This window comes from Pundamilia nyererei, unplaced genomic scaffold (genome assembly GCF_000239375.1).
Source record: "Pundamilia nyererei isolate P.nyererei 1_Seehausen unplaced genomic scaffold, PunNye1.0 scaffold00009, whole genome shotgun sequence".
Classification (NCBI taxonomy): domain Eukaryota; kingdom Metazoa; phylum Chordata; class Actinopteri; order Cichliformes; family Cichlidae; genus Pundamilia; species Pundamilia nyererei.
In genome coordinates this window covers 5,325,167-5,347,377 of record NW_005187410.1, presented here as the reverse complement: position 1 = coordinate 5,347,377, position 22,211 = coordinate 5,325,167, and the positions used below count along the sequence as shown (strand labels likewise).

The window sequence follows — 22,211 nt, the reverse complement described above, 5'->3', positions numbered from 1 at the left end:
ATATTGTCACATCTTATATCTCGTATGAAAATATATCGATATTTTTAAAAAACTCGATATATCGCCCAGCCCTAGTATGTTGTGTCCATGGAGTTTCTAGACTGGTACTGCTATTTGCATGAAAAAACCCCATATCATCTGCTTTCATCCATCATTGATCCCACATGCATCTCAACGAACAGATAGCTTCTCATTTTAATCAGTCTAGTCGTCTGGAAGTCAGCAGCTGACGAACAGCAGCTCGTGCTTTATGCTGTACCATATAAACTAAGAAATCTGCCCACCTATTGTTGTTGTTTTAGGGACGTCTGCCTTTTTGAGTCGGATAAGTCGCACATAGGTTTAGGAGGGAGAAACGAGGATAATGTGTGTTTGTGTGCCTTGTTATAGATCAACTTGAAGTTAGTTGTTGTTGTCTGGTCAGCATTTTAACATCTGCTTATTATAGTGGGCAGGAGAAGCAGAAGTGGTTCTGACACTCAGCTGTTGCAACTTTCATCAAAAATGGTACTCTAATCATTTTATAACCAGTGTTAATTAGACCTCCTCAGTATATTATTAAATTTTGGTGTCCACTACATGAACTTTTATAAAACCACTTAGGAATAAGAAATGCACTAATCCAATGTTAGGATTGAATATTAGTGCGAACCTGGCTTGAAAAACTGGATTGCATATCACATACTACACATCATCAGTGGTTTGTTTGCTAGCAGAAGATTTGAAGAAGCTGACAGCAGTTTAAAGTGTTTCAGTCTAGCTCCGGCAGCCTTCATCTCTAAGTTTAGAAATGTTTTTAATTTAACTGCAGTCAGGTGCATCGACGGAACTGAAAAACTAACAGCGATGCTTTTTCTCTCTCACTCGCACATATCGTGAAACAAAAATCAAATGTCTGGCACCGCAGGAGGTAAAGCGCTTATTCCTAGAAGTGGATCGTGCAGCATAAGCTTTTACTTTATGTGTGATGTGAGGAGCTGTAAAAGGAAGTAGTTAGTCAGAGGAAAGGAAACTAGTGACTTTAATGACTGAGTGCAAATAAAATAGGTAAAACATGAATTTATGTTAATATATATTTTCATTTTTTTATTTTGTCACTTTGGTCCAATGTCATTTATTATTTTGCTTCTAAATACCAGTCCTGTAAAATTTATACTCTTGAAGGTGTTTATTTCCTTTACTTTAGAAAGTTAGGAAGACAGTGTTGCCCTCCACATAAAGACTAATTCCCTGACTCTTTCTCACTGAGAGAAATACAGATTATTTATTTAACACTGGTATCAGATTGGTCTGATACCAGATCGAGTCTCTGTATAGGATCAGAACTGGAAAAAGTTGAATTGTTGCATCTGTATTAGAAATAACACAAGAACTGGTAATAAACCAAGGTGTTCCTTACAGTACTGATCTGATGATGGGTGTGGTTGTAAAGCTAAAAAAACCCCACAAAAAACAATGAGCTTCTGACACTGAAGTTTGTGTATGGCAAAGTAAAATCAAAAGAAATGAGAAGAAGTCAGAAAAATGACCATCCTCTGAATGCAAATAAAAGAAAGTCTAGATATTGGTGTGTGGCTGCGTTGGTGGGTGTTGGTTTCCATCTGTGAGGCAGCAGCACCAACTGAGAAAACATCTGCTGATGTATAATATTATGCAGATTGCATGCACTTGTAAGTGTAAGCAAGATGAAATGACATTCGCAGGGTCCTGTAGTTATAATTTGACTGTTCACTGTACAGCTGATGTACCGTCACAGGTTGTTATGAGATAGAAAACGTATTTGTTTCTTTCCATGTTCAAAATACAGCCATTATGAGAGTTGTCACAATAACAGCCAGTGAGTTGTGTATCATAAAATTTCAAATCATAAAATTTGAAAGTTTGTGTCATAATTAGGGTGTAATTTTAATTATCTTGGTCTATCTATATAGTGGTTCAATAAACCAAAACTAGGTTTTCTTGAATCTCAATAACACAGTTCCAATTATTACATTTAATTCTGTGTAGGGATGGGTATCGTTTAGGTTTTATCCGATACCGGTGCCAAATCGGTACTTTTGAAACGGTGCCGGTGCTTAAACGGTGCTCAAACCGGTGCTTAAAGAATGGAGAACACAAACTTTGTCCAAAAACCTGTCATGTTCAGCTGGTTTTTGTAAAAAGATAACAATGTTAGCCTTTTCTGCAGCTATGTGGCATATATGGCATCACTCTTGGCTGGAAGCAGTGCTTAAACAATGGAAAAAACACAAACTTAAACCCTCTCATGTTTAACTGTTTCCCACTTTTTCTTTGGTCATTTTAGCCTTTTTGGCCAGGGTGAAGGGAGTATCTGCCATCAAACAAGAGGACAGCCGCATGTAGCTATGATGATGTTTGCTAGTTCACCTTACATGCATTAATGTAATAACGTGGTTAGCCTACTCAACGTAAATTACACACGAACAACATGAAGCTACTCACGCAGAGAAGAACGGCTGCTGCTGCCATCATCATCCGTCATCATTTCTGCTACACTGGCAGGGCTAGGGGCCAGGACTCTATTCTTTGGGTTTTTGGGGGATGTTGCTCCGGGTCCGATAACTGGCAACCCACCCGACGTGCACGGTGTGAGGTCTCGCAGCAAGCTATCAAATACGGCGCATTTCTCGGCTTTTAAAAAAAACGCTATGCGTCGCCAGCTGTTTAATCGGATTCTTGGTGTTACCTCCTTTGACAGTATCACAGTATCAGCTTAAAGCACTTGTTGCAGGCTGCTGAGTTTGCATATTTTGCTGTGAAGTACAGCCAGACTTTTGACCGCTTCGCCTTGGACATTTTTAATCTGTAGCTCTGCTCTAACAGAACATACGTACCTGGCCCCGCCTACTATCCTCGGAAACGTAAAATGATTGGCTAGAAGTGTATCACAGCTCAGGAAAAAAAAGCACCGAAATAAAGCACCGAAATGTGCGCTGCTTTTCGGTCTGGTTACTACCGTTTATGCCAGATGGCACCGGACACCGGTACCCATCCCTAATTCTGTGTGATGTTGTTTCCTAGAAGTCTTGAACAATATGAAGCGCAAAGGCACACCAAATTTATTTTTAAAACCCCCCAAAACAAAACAAACAGTGAGAGTACTAATATCAGAATGAGCTGAAAGGTCTCTCACTTGTAAAAAAAACTAACAAACAATCAAAAAACTAAAGTTGATTGATCTTCCACTATTTGTACCTCTGAAGATGTGACACATAGTGTACAGCAGTGGAACAGTTATTAAAATGGTTATTTATCATTCACTTATTTAACATGATTTTTTTTCCCACCACAAAACACCCCATGACATAACTAGTACCCACAACTATTCCCGTTATTAGAAACCTGAATGAGTACTGTTTTCTGTCTCTACCATAACTTTAAACACTGTCCAATGGAATTGTCTATTTTTCAGGGTACAAAATTATGGATTATTATGGAATATTTGGGTGGAGGATCAGCCCTTGATTTGGTAAGTTGTTATGAATTGCGATCTGAAGATAATCTAGACTTAAAGTGTTTGTTTGTATGTAAGGCCATTATGACAGTTGTCACAATAACAGCCAGAGTCAAGAGTTTATCCATTCTCCTAGATGGAGCCGGGTCTACTCGATGAAACACAGATCGCCACCATCCTAAGGGAAATCCTGAAAGGTCTTGAGTATCTGCACTCTGAAAAGAAAATACATAGAGATATCAAAGGTCAGTCTGGTACATACATCGCCTTGTTTTAAAAAATATATTTAGAGAGCAAGCCCTTTATCATCTTGCTAATATTGAAGTGAGACTTTAATCTTTTTGTGTCATTCTTTGCTAGGAAATTACTTACAAAAGCTTGCATTTCACAACTTCCAGCATCTGTTATGTCTTTTTTTTTGTCTAAGTGTTGAGCCATAATTATATTTACACACAAGCCATATCACTTAATATCTGTCCACGTCTTACACTTAGTTGAAATCCTGTTCAGCCCTGTAATATTCAACTTCTACATCATCATAGATAATATTTGTCTTACAGTAGTGATGGGTGATGGAGGAGGCCATTTCATTTAATATTTCTACAGGTGTAATTTAATGTGGCTCAAAATAGTGTCAGAATTTTTTTTTCTCTAGAGTGTTTTTTTAGTTCCTGTGGTAACTAAAAGGTATGGGTCTACCAATAGGTCTTTGACATTATGTGATGCATCTCACTAGCTTTTTATTTTTCTCACTGCTGTTTCAGCTGCCAACGTGTTGCTGTCAGAACAGGGTGACGTGAAGCTTGCAGACTTTGGAGTAGCGGGCCAGTTGACAGATACACAGATAAAAAGAAACACATTTGTTGGAACTCCCTTCTGGATGGCACCTGAAGTCATAAAGCAATCGGCCTATGATTCAAAGGTTAGCATTATCTTATATTGTGTGTTATCACGGTCACATTTAAACTTAAAAACAGCTGTCCCAGCAAAATCTTTGTCATAACTTTGTGTTCTTTTTAAAAAAAAAAAAATTTGAGATCAATATTTTGCTTTAAAACAAGTTTGTACAATTAGTCATGAATGTATACTGTTTCATATAAAATTGTTCCCAATTTGTTTTTCATGTTAGTGCTTTGTTGACCTTTGTTTTGTTTTTTTTGTCAGCATTGCTTAAGATGAGTATTCTTGACTAAAAATGACCCATATTATTTTGGGGGTTTTTTTATGACCACAACATGAGTCAGTGTGGCTTGTCTACTCAGCTGCTATGTCACAGTCTTGTTTTTGCACAGTTTCCTCAAATACACCCTTGTTACTTAAGTCAGTCAATGTGAGTGTCATGTCATGGAGCTTGCTGTCAAAATGTTTGTGTTCTGCTATTTTAAAAACCAGGCATTTGGTTGCAAATGTTTTCCTTTTTTTAGGCAGACATCTGGTCATTAGGGATAACAGCAATAGAACTGGCTAAAGGAGAGCCTCCCCACTCTGAGCTTCATCCGATGAAAGTTTTATTCCTCATCCCAAAGAACAATCCGCCAACACTGGAAGGAAACTACAGTAAACCACTTAAAGAATTTGTTGAAGCCTGTTTAAATAAGGAGGCTAGCTTTGTAAGTGTTAAGAAAAAGAAAAGTTCATTTTTTGAGTTTAAGTTGTATTTTTAAGCTTGAAAATGAAAAGAAGAAGAGGAAATCCACTCTATTAATTGCTCTTTTTTGTATGTTTTCTCTATAGAGGCCAACTGCCAAAGAGTTGTTAAAACATAGGTATATTGTAAGGCATGCCAAAAAGACGACCTACCTGACGGAGCTGATTGACAGATACAAGAGATGGAAGTCAGAACAGTCTCGGGATGAATCTGGCTCCGAATCTGATGAGTAAGTTATCTAAACCAACCTTATTCAGTTCAGTGTTGGGGTGCAGGTGTAAAGTCTATCAACTGTAGTCCACTGATGTTCCTAAAATCCTGCTTGATTGTAGGGAACAAGATGGCCAGGCATCTGGAGGTGATGATGCTAGTAATGATAAATGGATTTTCAACACCATCAAGGAAAAGGATCTGGAAAACGATTTGAAAAATGACCTGAAAAATGACCTGACAAATGACCCTAAAAAGGACCTGAAAAAGGACTTGAAAAAGGTCCAGAATGGAGCAGCACGGCCTGCTGAGTTGGAAAGGAATCGGGTAAGGAATGGGCTCTTTCAAAAGGCCTTATTGAAGGTTCCTATTTGGTTTTTCAAATTAAAGTATTTTGTTTTTTCCAGGTGGAGGAGAATCCAAAGAGGCCTTTGTCACAAAGCTTATCAACAATCTTTTCTCCAGTTTTTTCAGAGGTACAAGCATCGCTTTCTTGTCCCATATTAAAATATTCATCATTGATGAATAGATAAGTAATTGGTACTCAACTGGTCACACCAACTTAAGGTGTACCCAGCAGGATTTTACTAACAATGGAAGTATATGTTTATGTTGAAGGGCCTCAGTGTGGAGTCCTCAGCCTATAGCAGCGTTCAGGATGTCATAGGAAGGACTATATACTGTAAATACTGTAAACAGTGCAAATTAATCTTAGTTGACCAGACACTTACAGAGCAGAGGAAGAAGCAGGTGAGAGAAACTTAAGTGCCCAGTCACACAGGCCTGGTGACCATCTGGCATCACAAGTCATTAAAGAAAGATATGCATTTCCCACCCAGGTGGAGAGTAGTTGCTGGAGGTAGCACACATGCACTAGTGTGAAAAGAAGTTTATGGTGTGTACCTAAAACCTTCTTGTGGTTGCTTTGGTCGCTAGCAGATTGTCCTAGCTATAAAATAGCCTTGAAAGTAAGCCAAACAGAGGTTCCCAGGTGGTTGCCAACTGGTCTCTAGGCCTGTGTGATTATGGCCACACACACAGCAGAAAGGTGACACCAGACAATGTGAGGCATGTTCTGTCATTTCAGCCTCATTAAATCCTGTAACGTAACACCCTCCTGCAGGATTATGTACACATATTGCTGTGTTTATTTTTACCTCTAACCAGAACAACAGTGAGTTAAAAAAACAACAACTAACTAACCATTTCCCCCTTGAATGTAATGTTTTAAGTAGTAAAGCAGTAAATTTCCTGCCTGTGCTGCTCCCTTTGCATTCATTCTAGCTTGCTGAACCACCGCTGTTCTCTGTCAGTTTTTTTTAGAGTCAGCAGAGTTTACAAATGGCAACTGATCCTACACAGTGTACCTTTAAGTTTATGTTCCATTTTATGTTAGAGGCTGCAGTTTTCTTTAGAATTAGGCAGTTCACATTATGTCATCTAAAAGCTGTCACTTTCACAGTTGAAACAGAAAGGCGAGACAAGTAATGGCAAGCCAGAAGCTGCAGAGGAGCTGCGAAAGGCCATTGTTCAGGCAGAAGAAAAATACCCAGGAATCTGTGACTCCCTGGTGGCTGAACTAGTGCAGAGACTTCAGAGGCAAGTGAAGTTCACACCAGTAACTTTTAACTTTTTCCTCCATTTAGTAGTTTGTGAATTTGCATAATTACTTCCTGAATGGATTTCATATTAAAGCAGACTGAGTGGCAGGATGTAAGCCTAAGGGGGCAGCTTAATTGTAAACCAACTGGTTTCCAATGACAAAGGGAAAAGCTTTAATTCAATTTGGCTGGAAAATATGCACTTTTTTGAATACACTTATTGGTATAGTCACTTGCACTGATGCATCAAAAGCACTATTTTGTACAAAGTTTTCCATGAGACAGCAGTTTCTGTTGGGATCATGGAGTCATCTGATCATATTGATGTACAGTAAACAATGTTGACAGCACTTTAAAAGGATTTCACTCATTTCTAAATACTACTGAGAGTCTATAGCTATGCTAGTTCCTCTATGAGGATGTCTGCACTTTAACAGATTGGTAAAGTGTTTACAATGGTCACTGTCTAGATTTAAGATTTTAGCTTAAACAAGATTTCATTTAACTGTGATATGTCTGAGACTGACTGGAGTATGATTGACTTACAGCCAGAAACGTACAAATAACCAGTCTACTGAGGTAGAATAATACAGAGAAAACCCCATCAATTAGATGACCCCTGCCTAACGCAAGCACTTTAGCGAAAGTGGGAAGTCCTTTTTAACAGGAAGAGACCTCCAACAGAACCAGGCTCAGGAAGGGGCAAGAAATTCCAATAACCTCAATTCTATTTTTCATGTAGCATCAGACTTTCCATGCTTCAGTGAGCATGGTACAAGCACATGTTAAGTGTGAGGATGTATTACTGAAGCCCAGAAAATCAGAGCTGAGGAGTCTTAAATGGTGACTTTTCAGAGAGGAAACCCAAGCCTCTCAATCTTGTTATGCAGGAATAATAGCAAGTATATGTGTTTAATCCATCTGCAATTTGTTTTTGTGTAATGTTTTGTCTCAACTTAACCCAAGGCTGGTAAATATTGACCTTTATTTATTTCTTTTCAGGTTTTCTGTGCCACATGCAGCCCCCACTCACTGAGATGAGCCAAGTCCAGTTGTGCTCCACTTTTCCACCCTGGTGGCAGCAGTCAGATCTTTTCCTCTGACCTCCACAGCCAGAATGAAGTCTCCCAGGAAGGTCTCCATCACTTATTTGCCTGAAGCAAATCCTGGCCTACTTAATGTCTGTTTATATGCTAGCACAGCATCAGAGGTTCCTATTCAAGACAGTCAGTGGCCACTCAGTTAGCTGCCACCTGCTGTAAGATTCCCCTTCTCCATACCTCCTTCTCAATTGTTTTATTTTAAGAGCACATTAGCTGTCTTTCTGGAAGGACTTTAAGTTTTGATTTTGGTGTGTTTGTGGCTTTTTCCCACATAGGTTTACAGTCGGCATCCTTATGGAGAAAATAACTTGCTTAATTAATTGTGTGCATGTGGCTGTGTGAAAGATCCTGTGAAATGTGCAGTGAAGCGTGACGAGTGGGTTTGAAGCATTCTATTGAAAACTCAGGTATCCCGCTTTTAGTGGATTGGGTCTACTGGGAGATGGAAAGAGCTCTGCAGGGTGGTTGTACAGACTTGTAAATAGGCTGATTTCTACAGTTTCTTGAGAGGTTAATGGTGCATTTGGAACCACTGTGTACAAATGGCCAAATGCAAAGTGTAGATAATGGCTGTGAGGTGAATATTTTTGAGAGACTTAAGAAGCCACAAGTGAGATTGCCTTGCCTTTGTACTTTATTCTTTTGTATATCTGTCTTTGATTTCTCTCTGTCTAGTTGGAAACTTTTTAAGTACTCATCCAGTGAATGAAAGTGGCTGCCCTCTATCATGGTTTACTATTGATTTGTTTGTGTATATTTCTTGATTCTCTTTGATTTCACACTCTTTAGTGTGGCTGTAATAATGTTGGAGAATGTCTGAAAAAGAGAGAAATGGCTGGTTTATTGAAGCCCCAGCAGTTTTAAACACTGGATGCTCCGTTTCCAGCCCCAATTCCATAAAGCTTCGAGTTGTGTTGGTTTGTTGGACTCTGCCTCATCCCGCTTTTTTTGTTGTTTTTTTGTTTGTTTCTGTGTTTGTTTGTTTGTTTTTTCAGCATTTGATTGATAAACTGAGGTTTCGTCCATTCATTCCATTAACAGGGCAGTGCCATCGTCTGAGTTTAAATCAGCAGACTCTCTTAGTCTTCCTAGGAGCTGCAGCGGTACTATCCTCCTCAGTGTACCTACAGCTTTAATTGCACTTCAAGTATAAATGCCTTTGACTATATAAAAAAAAGTAGCCATAAAACAGTAGCATGAGACTTACGGTATTTTGCAGGTATTCACTCTACCATCCGGGACGAACAGAAGTCCGCCACAAGTCTCACAGCTTGGACTTTGGAGTTGGTCATGCAGTGTAATAATTGCCTGGCTGTATCATTTTGATTTTTAACTTTGTGATAAGTGTGCTAGTTTTCTAGACTCCTTACAGCATAGATGACACTGCTCTCAGATGTATATATTAACATAAAGCCAAGCAGTGTTCAGAGACCAGTGGCACTGCTGCTACGTTTGACTCTAGCTTAAAAGGAATGTGCATGGTAGTATAAAGCCTAATGGTTGGCCTGAGTAGTATGCGTTGTAGCATACTCCTACAGGACTGAAGGAATGTTGAGCCCTAAACAGAGTCAGATCAGCCTTATAGTATTTGTGATGAATGGGATGAATAGTATCAGCTTTAAAGTGTTGGATCTGTTGCTTTTGTTGTGACTTGTCCTCTGTTTCTAAATTCAGTGATGTTTTATTGATGAATGACAAAAAGATCAAAAGCATTTCTTTTTTTCATAAAAGAAGGTGCACATGAGCAAAATTACCCTGTATGTAGGTTGTCTTAAACCTTTTTTTTAATATATAATCTTTGGGGTTTAAGAATCATTTTTTGCCGATATAATGTAAACAATACACATGAGAAGTTAAAGGAATAGGTTGACATTCTGGGAAATACTTATTTTATTTGTAGTGGAGAAAGGAGAAGAATAAAATCAGTTAATGTGTCCTTTTTATTAGGTATACAGTGCAGTCTGACCTTAAAATCTACTTTTGTAATACTGCACTGCAATGTTATTTTGACAATATTTTTGCAACTCGTCAGTTTTCATCAATTAGACCGCATCTGTTTACAAATGTTATTAGAGAAGAAGAGAATAAAATTCAGTCATTACCTTTTTAATTTCACCGAAAAAGTGAAAATGTAATTGGAGGAATGTACCTTTATTGCACGACACACAGTTTCCATTGTACTTCTATAACATAAGCCTCCTATTAAAGGTAATCTGGCAATCTTAGATTTTACATCACAATTGTGAGCATCATAAAGAGACGGCATTTGTATTCGACTGATTTATACTGCAGATGGGTTCCTAATAAAGTGGTCACTGAGTGCTTAAGTTAACAGGAACACAAAGTATTTCCTGTATGTCAACCTTGTTCTTTTAAACAAACCATTTCATAGTTCCTTTCTGCTTCCTGTTGTACTTCTGGTGGGAAATGGACTAAAATGAGGGCAGTTGAAATGCTGATCAGATGAATAAGTAGAAGCTGGTTAACCGAGCGACTGCACGTAATGAGTCTGCTCTTCATTCAAACAAATGTGCCATTTATGCCCCAATCTGCACCTTTAACGTGATCTAGTGTGGCTCTTCTCTTTTTGTGTTGCGCTGTTGCTTTTTTAAGATGTTACTCAGTGTTATGGAGTTTTCTTCTTCTTCTTTTGTGTGTTGTTTGGCAATAAAGCAGTGTGATCGGCAGGAGTCATCTCTCAGCACAAGTAGGCATATATGCTTAAACTATTTTTATAACCCCAAAGAGCAGTATTATGTAATAGAAGGAGTAAAGCTGGATTCTGTGATGTGTTCGAATTTCAGTTAACACTGGATAGCAATCATTTAAATGTACATTTCAGTTTGAATGATTTTTTTTTTTTCTTTGCTGACAAGTTTCCAGTCCAGTATGTGTTGTTGCTCATTCAGGACAGTGCTGTTGGATTTCTTGGAATTAGTCAAATGTTTAATAAATAAATAAAAATTAAGTGGAAAGTTGAATAGGTTTGCTTTTTACATTTTCCTGACTCAGACTGTAGTGCCTCTTGGAAATATCACCCTTCTTGCTGCTTGTGGTTATGTGATCGAATTTCCTTTTTAAGTTTTGTATAATAACCCACACATTTCAAAGTCCACATATTCAAAATCAAGAGATGAAATGTATGGCTACTGCATAAAGGTTTTCAGTTGATGCAGTATGCATTTCGCACAGTTGAATGCTGCACGTAGATCAAAGCAAGTATGTTTGTTTGTTTTTGTTTTCAGTTTGAATTTTAAACATAAGAAATGATACTGAAATTTTCTTGGCAACATTATCAGAACGGAGACGATGATTCATCTTCGGACTGTATAGGGATATAGAGAAACCAGTCAAACACATTTCTGAATAAAACATTCCTTAAACTTCATGTTGTGCAACTGGTGCTTTGTGGTTTTTGTCTAATTAATCTTCTCTTATCATGTATTATCACACCTATTAGCTCTGGGTAAAAATCCATATGAAATTCATAGCTCAGTGATTTAAGTGGAGAACAGAATGTGTTGCATGTGAGGAATTTAAGTCATTTGGATTTGGTTTATCTCTTGATGTATACTTGATGAAAGGTTGTCACTTTATTTTCCCAGCAATTTTAAGATCTGACAGAAATTAACCAATTAGGTTGGCTTATGTCAGGGGTGTCTCCAGGCCTCTAGGGCTGGTATCCTGCAGGTCTTAGATCTCACCATGGGCCAACACATCTGAACCAAATGATTAATTAATTACCAGGCCTCTAGTGAACTACAAGGCGTGTTGAGGAGGTAATTTAGCCATTTGAATCAGCTGTGTTGGATCAAGGACGCACCTAAAACCTGCAGGACACCGGTCCTTGAGGCCTGGAGTTCGATACCTGCCTCTTATGTTGATATGCAAATATGTTGTTTTACCTGCAGGTAGAGCCCATGAGCCATAACAATAGTAAAGACACTGCTTTAACCAGAACTTTCAGATTTATTATTAAAAAAGCATAATTAATTATTAATTTTTAAGGTGTGTTAGTGTGTCGGTAGTTGGACGAGTGAATGCAAAGCATGTTGTGTACTGTGAAATAAATGGAAAAATGAAGCCAACCAAACTAATGATAGTTGGGTGAAATGTGAGGGCTCAAAGACTGAGATAGCCAGCTCTTAAATGCTCCAGGGAGGTTGGCCAAGTGCTCCCAGCTGCGCTGATTAACACCACATACCAGGAACCTGCAAGACAAACACAGAGGGACAAATTGGGAAAACATACAGCAAGTCCTGGCCAAGGCAGATGGCTGAACTTGGAAACAACCACTCCAATTTTGCCGCTTTCCAGTGACCAGTTTAGAAGTACTTACACGCATTTCTACTAAACAAACAAACAAAAAAAGCTAGTGCCAACAAGCTGGTATGAGCAGGGCGGCACTAAATTGCTGAGCTCAAATTTGTAACTGCTGACATCAGTGGCTTTGGGAGGCTTAGGTTTAGTGCTGCTTGTGATTAGCAGATTACAATCCACAGTTTTTAGCTTCAATTTTCTTTGCACACAAAAGACCCAAGCGTCCTTAAATTCTCAAACATATTCAAATATTGACTAGTTAGAAGACCCCAAGTCACAGCTAGTGCCACACCACTGTCACGCTGGTGGATACCACTTTTTTTTTTTTAGAGTTGGCTCCAGGTTTTCTTTAAGCCCTTTTGCCCTTAAGTTTAAAGCTTCAGTGCCATGACTGCTAAATAAAACCTCTGCTGATGATATCATGTGATATTGATCAGGTACCCCAGCTGACTCCACCTGGCAAAGAGTGCTGACAATATGCTACGTGCTACTGCACATACCAGTCCAGACAGACCGCATGGACACGGTAAAAGTTTTTCTTTTGAATTTTAGCTGGTGAAACTAAAAATCTGAAAAGCCGTGTTTAAATAAAGAGGGAGAGAGTCCTACCAGTGTAGTCTGGGTTGGATACTGAAGGGGCTGCGCTCCAGAGTTCATAACCTGGAGCTGGGAATTAACAGCAGCCAGAATCAAAGGTGCAAAATCCAAGGTTACAGAGAGAGCGATAAAACTGAATTTATCACTGCTAAATTAGCCATGATATTTTAAACAGAACAGAAAATATATCATTAAACATAAGGCATATCCCCTCTGACTCCACAATGATTTGCATGCGTATAAAAGGAGCTGTCAAACTGTGGCAGGGTGCACACGAGCACATCTCACCTCGCATTTTTTTTTTTAGGTGACCTTTGAAAAACCACGTTAAACCATGGCCTCAAATACCTCACAGCAAGTTTTATTTATACATCCAAAAACAAAAGATCAAATTTCTCACACTATATACAGATATTACATACAGTGTTTGTACACATATTACATAATTTGTACACAAGAAAAATATACATAAAAATGTAAACCTTTGTATACAAAAAATACCTTAGACAAATTAAACAAGGACCAATAACAAAAGGTGACTAGATTAGCTCATCCTATCTTTAAAAACAGTAATACAGTACATTCAATGAGTATAGGAATTTGTCAGCCATCTCTGAATTCAAGCAGTTACATGTGCCTACGAGCCCTGTAAATTTTGTTCTACGTGGTTGTCGGGGAGAGTGAACCGGTGCAGCGACTAATCTCATGCTATGCAGGATACAGCAGTATTGTCTCGCTTATTTTCAAACACACTTTCACCCAAACCTGATTCTTCCTATTGACTTCTAGGGGGCGCTGTTTGCGTTACCGTGGTCTCTGAGAAGCCCAGCCGTCCCCGGTGGAGCTACAGGTTTACACTTTGAGACTGTGTTCTCTCTTTGGAAGGGGCGAGGCAGAACTGGGCCTTCTCACAGCTGGAAACGATGGTCCGGCACAGGCTCAGAGCGGCTAATGGTGGTGGCTGTTTGTGTAATGAGCATCCAAGCAGGGCAAAAAAAAAAAGGCAAGACAGACATGGGACATATGAAACACCACCGGTCTCATCCACTCCTGTGCAAATCTAGGTTGAAAAAGTACGCCGATCTGTTCTTCTCCACCATCTGATGCATATAAATCCAATGTTTCTTACCACCAAGAAGCCAGTGATCATCGTCTAATCGTGATATTATTACTACTATTACGCTCTCACACAAAGGGTTGCAGCCCCATGCAATCTCAAGACTTCTTCCTGGAAGTTTAATAGCTATCAAAAATAAAACATATTCTCCATCAGAATTGAAAAAAAAAAAGAAAGACAGCATACAAACAAACAAACATTGATCCCTCCAACAAAGACTTAACAATCATTTTGATAGCCATTAAAAGCAAGACTCATTCTACACAGACACAGGTTCCACTGAACACATTGCAAAGAACAATTTCAATCCATTGCTACTCAATAATTCACCAACAAACCCCAAGATAGAGACTGCTATTCTATATACCTAATACTCAACAATGTCTGATAATCTCTCAAATGTCTAATATATTACTTATCAAAAGCCGTGGTTGTACTGCTGTCGGGGTGGGGGTGGAGGCTCTTGCGTGGAAGAGCACTTTTTTTTTTTTGCTATTTTTTTTGTTTTTCAGACACCAGCTTTTCATCATAGGTCTTTAAAAAATGCTTTATAACTGAGTAAAAGAGACAGTGCTTTACTTTAGACGTGCAAAATACACCAATTGTGTTACATCTAGCTGATGGGTAAAAATTTCCAACACCAATTCACTGCGTAAGCCTCCTCCGGGTAGCCTGGCCTGTCGTATTAGTGCGAGCCCTGAAACTGAACTTTTGTTATATGAGACATGCAAGCCACTAAATACCATTGTACGTGTGGACCAGAGAGCACCTTTGAGAGTAGACACTTAAAAGTCCCTGGATTGTGCCATTACCATCGTCGCTGTAACACTGAAGCTAATTTAATCAGCCTTAAAAAAAAATCCACTCAGAGAGAAGTTGGCCTGACCTGATCGCTCGCCTCTAAAGGCTCTGCGGGGAAACTGTTAAAGAGGCCAAAATATCTTCCTGATCCAGCCTGGATTCATCGAGTGAAGCTACATGTAATGAAACCAGCGAAATACCTCACGATGCCAGAGTTATGTTCATGTATTTATTGCTTTAAGATACTAGATTTATTCAACTTCAAGTGTCTACTAGGCCACTCAAGAGTCCCACAACCAATGGTGAGGTCAGAGATTTTTGACGTCTGAGCAAACCAATAAATGAGCACATATACACTATACACAATATAAAAACAGCTGTTTAAAAGTATTTTGGTAAATTCATATGACTGTGAAATTGACTCCGTAAGATTCTATATCATGATGACAGTTAAATAGCTTGAAACATAATGGATCACAAAAATCTCTTGTTCTTCAGAGGGTGACAGAAGCAGTGTATGAAACAGGTGGGTAACAAAAACGAAGAAAAAAAAATGCAATGGCCGTTTGAGCAAGGCAGGGTGCAGCTGATCGTTTTAAGACAGGACTTGAACTGGCAAAGCAAACTAAACTGACCACTGACTGAGGCTTCTAGGAATTCTGAGCACTGTGACACAGATAATCTCTGCTTAGGTCCTTCTGCCAATTTTCACCCGTTTATTTCATCACAAAATCTGACTGTAACCCCCCACCCCACCATCCCACCCTGCTGACGAAACCACAAGGCATCGAACACGTGGACTCACACTGACTTAAAATCTCAGACACCGTCTGGCTACAGAAGGAACGAACAAAAATAGAGTAAAATCTGAGGCTGTGCAAATTCATTATCAATAGTGCACTATTACCACATTGCACACATGTAGCAGATGAACGGGGTGGTTAACGACTCAGTCAACTGGATTTTAAGTGACTGTGATTCCACAGACCGTCGTGCAGTAGCTGCGTGCCGCCTGCTCTCATTTACTTTGCGTGAAGGGTGGCGTGGCGCTGTTGGCACTTGCAGCGGTGGCACTAACTATAGAGAAGCCAGCAGGGGGCGCCGTGGAGCTGTGGCTGGGCTGCACGTCTTTTGGGATGCCACTGTGGGAGGCCAACTGATGGCCAAAGGCCGCGCTGAACTGAGGGAGCTGTTGCTTGGGCTGTGCGGAGGTCAAAAGATCGCGTGACGAAGATGGGAGCGAGGACGAGGGGGCGGGAGGAGTCGTTAGGCCAGTCAAGCCGCTCTGGGGCATCGCCGAGAGAGCAGCCATGGGCTGCAGCGTCACAGAGTGGGTGGTGGCGGGTGGAGTGGACAGGGAGGTGGATATGAGATGACTTTCTGATCCGATGAGACTGCCAAACTGTGTGGGGTCCGTGAGGGGGAGAGCGAGGTTGTTCCAAGTGGACCGGGGCGGTCCTGGCACCCCGCTCAGAGGGACTTCCAGGAGAAGAGGGGTGTCTGTCTGGAAAGAGCTGGTGTGGGGAGAAGATATGTGGTCACTGTATGGGGATGGCACATGCTCGCTGCTGTAGTGGCTGCCTTGGGGTGATGATGTGGGTGCGTCCGACTTGGCGAGAACGTGGGATGTGTGCGTCCTAGAAAACGTCCGCTCTGTTAAGGAGGTCTGAGTGAGCAGGGACGTGGTGGAGGGGGCCACTGTAGAAGAGGATGAGGTCAGATTGGAGCACGGTGCTTGGCTCTGGTTAACGGGCTGAGTTGGAGGTGAGGGGGGAAAGTGATCTCCAGTAGACTGCAGTAGATTGTCCTCCAGCTCAAGGCTGGTGAAGTTCTCGGGAGGGATGCGGCTGTTCAGCAGGTCTCCCATGCCCCCTGGTTGGACTGGACCAGGAAATACGGTCATGGCTCTGTGGTCCACTCCTTCTGTAGGGGCCAGGTCTCCCATGGAGGTTAGGCACACCAATGAGTCTGTGTAGGACCCCATAGCCTGCAGTGCACGTACCAACTCTTCAGCCTCCTCTGTGGTGGGCAGTAGCTCTCCATTTTTACCTGCACAAACATTTGCAATGTTATAAAAATCACAGACTATGAGGAATCACACACATGAAATAAACAGCTGTGCACAAAAATGAGCTGCAAGACAACCTTCAAACAAGTCAAAGTCCTGCAGGTCATCAGGTAGTCTGGGTAACACGTCTGAGAAATCTTCCTGGTTTAGCTCAAGGTCATTTGGAATGTCTGCTATGTCATTGGTGATATCATCAGGAAGCTCATCTGTACTTAGATCTGGAGTCGAAGGGCTCCTGCAACAAAGGTTAGAGGAAAAGAATTCAACATGCTATTGTAGTGAAGAGGCTGTCCAGACATGTGTGACATGTGAGCTTGTCTTTCACTCTGAATATCCTACACCATTAAATTTCTAACAGCAGCAGAGAGACGCAGCTGTGGCATACCTGATGCTGGCCTGTGAGGGCATTGCTAGGCTCGTTAAAGGCATTCCCAGGTTCCCCTGCGGCAACGCTGGAGGGATAGGTTTTTGAGGCCTCCGCGGGCCTCTCCTCCTCTTCTTCTTATGCTTTTTGGTGAGCGCCGGTGGTTTGGTCTTTTTACGTGGCTTTCGCTGTTGCTGCTGCTGGTGCTGCACCCGTCGGTTTCCGTCCCCACGCAGGAAGTTATCCTGTGCAGAAGGAAAAGAACAGATAAAGCAAATCAGATTGAGACCCCCCCAATCTTTGCGGCAATGGAAGTTTTTGATTGATCCCACAATTCCAACAGTGTTTACCCTTAAACACTGAACTCACCATCTTTTTGGCATGCTCTTCGCAGAGGGGTGTCTGGTGCGTGATATCAAACACGGGGATGGAGCACTGCTGACCATCTGCAAATTTGGCTGTGCAACTTGCAAAGAGCTGCTGGGAACGATTCAACAGAATGTCTACAGAGAACAGTTAAGGGAAAACCCCCCAAAAAAAAAAACCCCGCAATGCAGTCAACAGAGACCATGTGAACAACATACTCCAGCACAGGTGCAAACTTTATATATATCACAGTGTGTGATTTTAAAATAGCATGTACAACTGAGATTTATCAAATGCGCTTCCACATGTAGTGACCAGCTGTGCATAAGAGCGGCGGTGCAAAGGATACGCTGAAAGCAGTGTCGAGTGAAGGGCAGAGCTCTGTTGTAGCAGGGCTGGCCCTTTGTGCTGCCAGTGCAGGTCCCCGTGTCTGTGCTCTGCTGCGTTGGTGGAGCCACACTGCAGACACAAACACATCCAGGAATAAGCAAACACTGACAAACCAACATTTTTTATGTCGGGTTCATTGAAAGTTACATTCTTAAAGTTGAAATAAATAAGGTTCATGAGTGGTTTAACCGAGGTAAGGCCTACTAGCCATACTGTCAAACATAGCTTGACTTAAACAAAAGCAATGGCTGTGAGAATACCTCGATGAGCTGCAAGAGGCACCACTCAACTCCTGAATCAGCTGGCCTGCACATCTGGGGTTTTTACTGGCAGCGTGCAGCAAGGCTTTGCGGAAGGCATAGCGGTATCTCTTCTGCCGGATACGCGCCCTCTCCTGTCTGCACATGTGCTTGTACTTCTCCTGGAGGTACGAGCAAAGCCTAAACAGTCGCGTCCTCCGAGAGGAGCCGTCATCCTCTTCCAGCCTACAAGGGGAACGAATGACAATCATCATTATGAGAAGTTACACGCTATACAACAGGGGTTGAGGATTAAGGTACCAACCCATTCTGCGGCCTCCATGAGCTCTGAAAAGGAGAAAAACGCTCAGCCATGTCTTCTTCTACTTCATCATCATCATCATCATCTGCACTGTCCTCCGACCAGTCCAATCCTGGAAGAGACCGTGTTAGGGCAGCTCATCTATCTACTTATATCTACCTTTAAACAATCTTTCACAGTCATAAGAATCCACATGAATTCATAAACTATAAAAAGTTTGATCACCTAGATGAGGAAAGAGGTCTCCATGCTCCTGTTGTCTCTTGGCACAGAGCTGCACCAAATGTTGCAACCTGGCAAGGCAGCTGGCAGAAGGTGAGAAGGCAGTGGGACGCATGACGACCACATGCCGCTGATTGTTGCTGCCACTGTCCTTGCAAGCGGCAGGCAAGTGAGTAGCAGTCAAAGGCATTTTCCTGCTGAGCGATGGCCCAGAATGTTGCACTGGACTGGGTGCTGCATTGACGGGCAGCCCCGGAGGCAGAAAGTTGACCGTCTGAGGTGGTGGTGGATTGCATAATAAACCCTGCTGCTGTCCTGGGATGATGAAGGAAGTCGTGTTGGAGTGCTGGAGCTTCTGGAGAAGACCTGGCTGTTGCCGTGGAAGATGACTGTTGAGTGGTGAGGAAGGGTAGATGCGGGGGACAGGGGAAGGACTAAAGTGCTCAGGTGGTGTTTGGAAGAGGTCTGTGTCATGGCAGAGTTTCTGGTTAAGCACCAGGCGACTCTGTATTTTCTTCTTGATGGCGTTACTCTTCCGAGGAGTGCCCACCTCCTCACCATCTGTGTCATCCTCATAAAAGGCAAAAGGGTCCAGGCCTTCCCCGTCAGGGAGGGGTAACAGGCGTGTTAAGGGGGGAGATGGTGGTAGTTCATCTAGACCATTTGGGGCTTTCAGAGCTAGAGAGGGCACGGTAATATTGAGAGCCACTGACTCCAGGTGAGCAGCCCGTGAGCGCATTTCCTCTAAAGCATCGTGTTTCTTTTTCCGCTCCTTTTTGGGGATAAAGCCGAGAACCTGCAGGTGGCTGTTACAGTATCTGCAAAACAGGAACATATCCTCAGTACACCCTGCAAACCCATGACTGATTGGCTCTGTAAATCAAAGCAGAATCAATCATACATACCGGCGGTCCTCAGACTTGGGGATGGGGTTGGTACACCGCTGGCTGTTGTACTTGGCCACATACTCGCATTGCTTGAAGGGAGCAGTCTTATCCTCCAGAACGTGCCGGATACAAAAAGCATAGCCATTGAGTCTGCGCTGTTTGCAGAGCTTTGGGCTGTACGAGCACAACGGCTTATTGTCTATCTCTGAGAAGTGTATGTGTTTGCCTTCATACATCACGTGACTCTTGTCCTTGACAACATCAGCTGATGGGATAAAGAAAAGGAAGAAAAAAAACCCCAGTAATTACATCACAAGCACAGTGAGGAGGTAACTATGCATTCACATGCCGGATTAAGAGGCAGAGCAAAAGCAACATCTTCCACAACAGGTAATACTTTCCTAATATTAGGTAATCAATCACAAAAAAGCTGCATTGTTTTAGCAGTAATTATTAAGTGTTACATTGAAACAAATGAAAATAATCTGCTTCATCATGAAACTACTATGAGTGTGTGCTGTGATTAATAAACTCAAATTTAAATAGTTGAGAAAATTACAGTGTTAGCCATTTCCATCCGGACATTCCTGTTAGGCCCTTTAATTTTCGGTTTCAAGCTCTCTCATTAAGAAACAGGTGGCACAAAGTACTTGATTTTACTCCACTGTTCATTTATTACGAGATAATACAATGGAAGTAAAACAGTGGGTTTGTCCGACAATGTCAAAAGCTCCAAAACATTTACCTGACTGTGCATTAGCACGGTCAGGCTAAAAAATATACTCACTATAAAAATACTTTATTTTTTGACTCGACAACAAAAAATAGACTGCTCTTTTTAAAACAGTGTACTGAACTCTTCATAACAAACACACCGCGTAGCATATACCTTGACATGCTTAATTATCGTATGGCTCAGCTACTACTTTAAACTTTGTAGGGGTTTTTAAGTTGGTGTTGATAGTGGCACAGCTCTTACAGCTAAAGTGTTCACTGAACACACGTTAACATGTTGTAAACCTGTCCTTTACGTCAGCATAAGTTACATTAACAACTTTAGTATAGGAGAACCGGGCAGGCAGCAAACAGAAAGTAATGTTAGTTACCGGGGAGCTAGCTTGCTACATTAGCTTGGAGCCGATAGACAGCTGTGAAACTTTATACTACGACAGAGTAAATATATCCAAGTACAACAACTACCTCAGGCCTAATTAAAAAAATGTAACTTTATCCATCTTGAATCCAAAATATATAGTATCAAGACGGCCAAATACGGAAAGGTATATTCGCTTGTTAGCTTACAAAGCTAAAAACACAAATTAGTAGGCGGTAGCTAACCAGGAAACGGAAACATAAGCAAATGGCAATACTATAAAGGTTTATTTGCAGTTTAATTTATTTAGAAAAAGGTTAAAAATATAATACACTATTAATAAATAATCTCACCTAGTAATGAGATTTTACATTTTATAAACATGAAACATTTATGGTCAAATACTTTCAAACAAAGGGTATACATACGAGGCGTATGGCCTGTCCCCGAAGGCCTCCATAACAATCGATATGAATTATAACAACCACCCTTACATAATGTGAAATTAGCAGGCCTCATCGCTTAAAAATGGAAACATCTCCTTAATTTCCACATCTGCTTTAGGCACCAACTCATTTCGGTACATCACAAGCTTTTACATGAAATATGTCACGAATAAGAGGCCTTTTAGCTTCGATCGGACAGCGGCGTCTATTAAAACCACTGGCCGACTGAAGCCCGCGCAGAACGGTACACTTAGAAATCGAGGCCGGGGCTGTATACGATTTCGCTTACCTTGAATTGGTATGGGCTCTGTATGGTATTCGCTCCAGATAGACGGCCGAAATGTCTATTAGAATCAGCTAGGCTATTTGCGCATCGATATTGGAGATCGGTTAGTAACGGCGATCTTCACCGAGCTCGGTTGATCTTGAAATAAGGACGCATATAAATACAGGCTATCCAGAGCAAATTACAAGCAGTAGGTAGGCTGCTGTGGATTTTTGTTGGATCCACAGCGGACTCCTCACAGCACCACTACAGGCACTGCGGGGACATGACAACAGTCCGCTCAACAACAACAACCTCTCCTACCATATTGGAAATTCAACTTTATTAAAAGCTCCTTCAGTGCACAACTATCACGTTAATTTCTTTATGAAACACTTTGTGTGAAGGGTAGTGCCGTGTACTTGCCCCCCTTTAAAACCACTGCATGGAAGCAGACTAAATCAGGGGTGTCCAGCAAATTGTTAGTGAAATCCACCTGGACCACGACTATCATCCTCCATATGAATGAGTTATCAGCTCTGCTGCCACAGTGTTGCCGGCTTGTTCAGTAATGATGGACCACGTGGCAATAAAAATACCACAGCCGGTGAATAGAAAAGTTCAGGTGGAAGTCATTTCACACAGGAAAAGTGGAATTTACTGCATCAACACATTTT

The 22,211-nt window shown here is 41.3% G+C and overlaps 2 protein-coding genes across 2 annotated transcripts in view; one reads left to right on the top strand and one right to left on the bottom strand.

Moving 5' to 3' along the window:
• The window catches only part of stk24a (serine/threonine kinase 24a (STE20 homolog, yeast)), an 18,337-nt gene extending 6,912 nt beyond the window's left edge, over positions 1-11,425 (top strand). The window contains exons 3-11 of the mRNA XM_005723528.1: positions 3,434-3,490; positions 3,612-3,720; positions 4,240-4,397; positions 4,900-5,085; positions 5,210-5,352; positions 5,456-5,660; positions 5,741-5,809; positions 6,796-6,932; positions 7,937-11,425. Of these exons, the coding sequence (XP_005723585.1) occupies positions 3,434-3,490; positions 3,612-3,720; positions 4,240-4,397; positions 4,900-5,085; positions 5,210-5,352; positions 5,456-5,660; positions 5,741-5,809; positions 6,796-6,932; positions 7,937-7,970 (1,098 nt within the window). The 3' untranslated portion in view covers positions 7,971-11,425. The remainder of the gene's footprint in view (positions 1-3,433; positions 3,491-3,611; positions 3,721-4,239; positions 4,398-4,899; positions 5,086-5,209; positions 5,353-5,455; positions 5,661-5,740; positions 5,810-6,795; positions 6,933-7,936) is intronic.
• A 3,147-nt stretch (positions 11,426-14,572) lies between these two features.
• On the bottom strand, positions 14,573-22,196 carry ino80da (INO80 complex subunit Da). The gene is made up of 10 exons (XM_005723525.1): positions 21,559-22,196; positions 19,749-19,995; positions 18,847-19,661; positions 18,625-18,733; positions 18,321-18,545; positions 18,020-18,129; positions 17,674-17,807; positions 17,326-17,549; positions 17,018-17,175; positions 14,573-16,921 (listed from the first exon to the last, which is right to left on the bottom strand). The coding sequence occupies exons 2-10, from the start codon at positions 19,964-19,966 to the stop codon at positions 15,891-15,893; spliced, it is 3,024 nt and encodes a 1,007-aa protein (XP_005723582.1). The 5' UTR covers positions 19,967-19,995; positions 21,559-22,196; the 3' UTR covers positions 14,573-15,890.
• Between the last annotated feature and the right edge of the window lie 15 nt (positions 22,197-22,211).

Excerpts from the sequence above, each read along its gene's own strand:
- ino80da (XM_005723525.1), bottom strand. The coding sequence starts at position 19,966 with ATGTATGAAGGCAAACACATACACTTCTCAGAGATAGACAATAAGCCG. Across the intron at positions 18,130-18,320 it reads GCCTCTTGCAGCTCATCGAG|TGTGGCTCCACCAACGCAGC; the intron begins GTATTCTCACAG and ends TTGTGTCTGCAG. Across the intron at positions 17,176-17,325 it reads CCCTCACAGGCCAGCATCAG|GAGCCCTTCGACTCCAGATC; the intron begins GTATGCCACAGC and ends CCTTTGTTGCAG.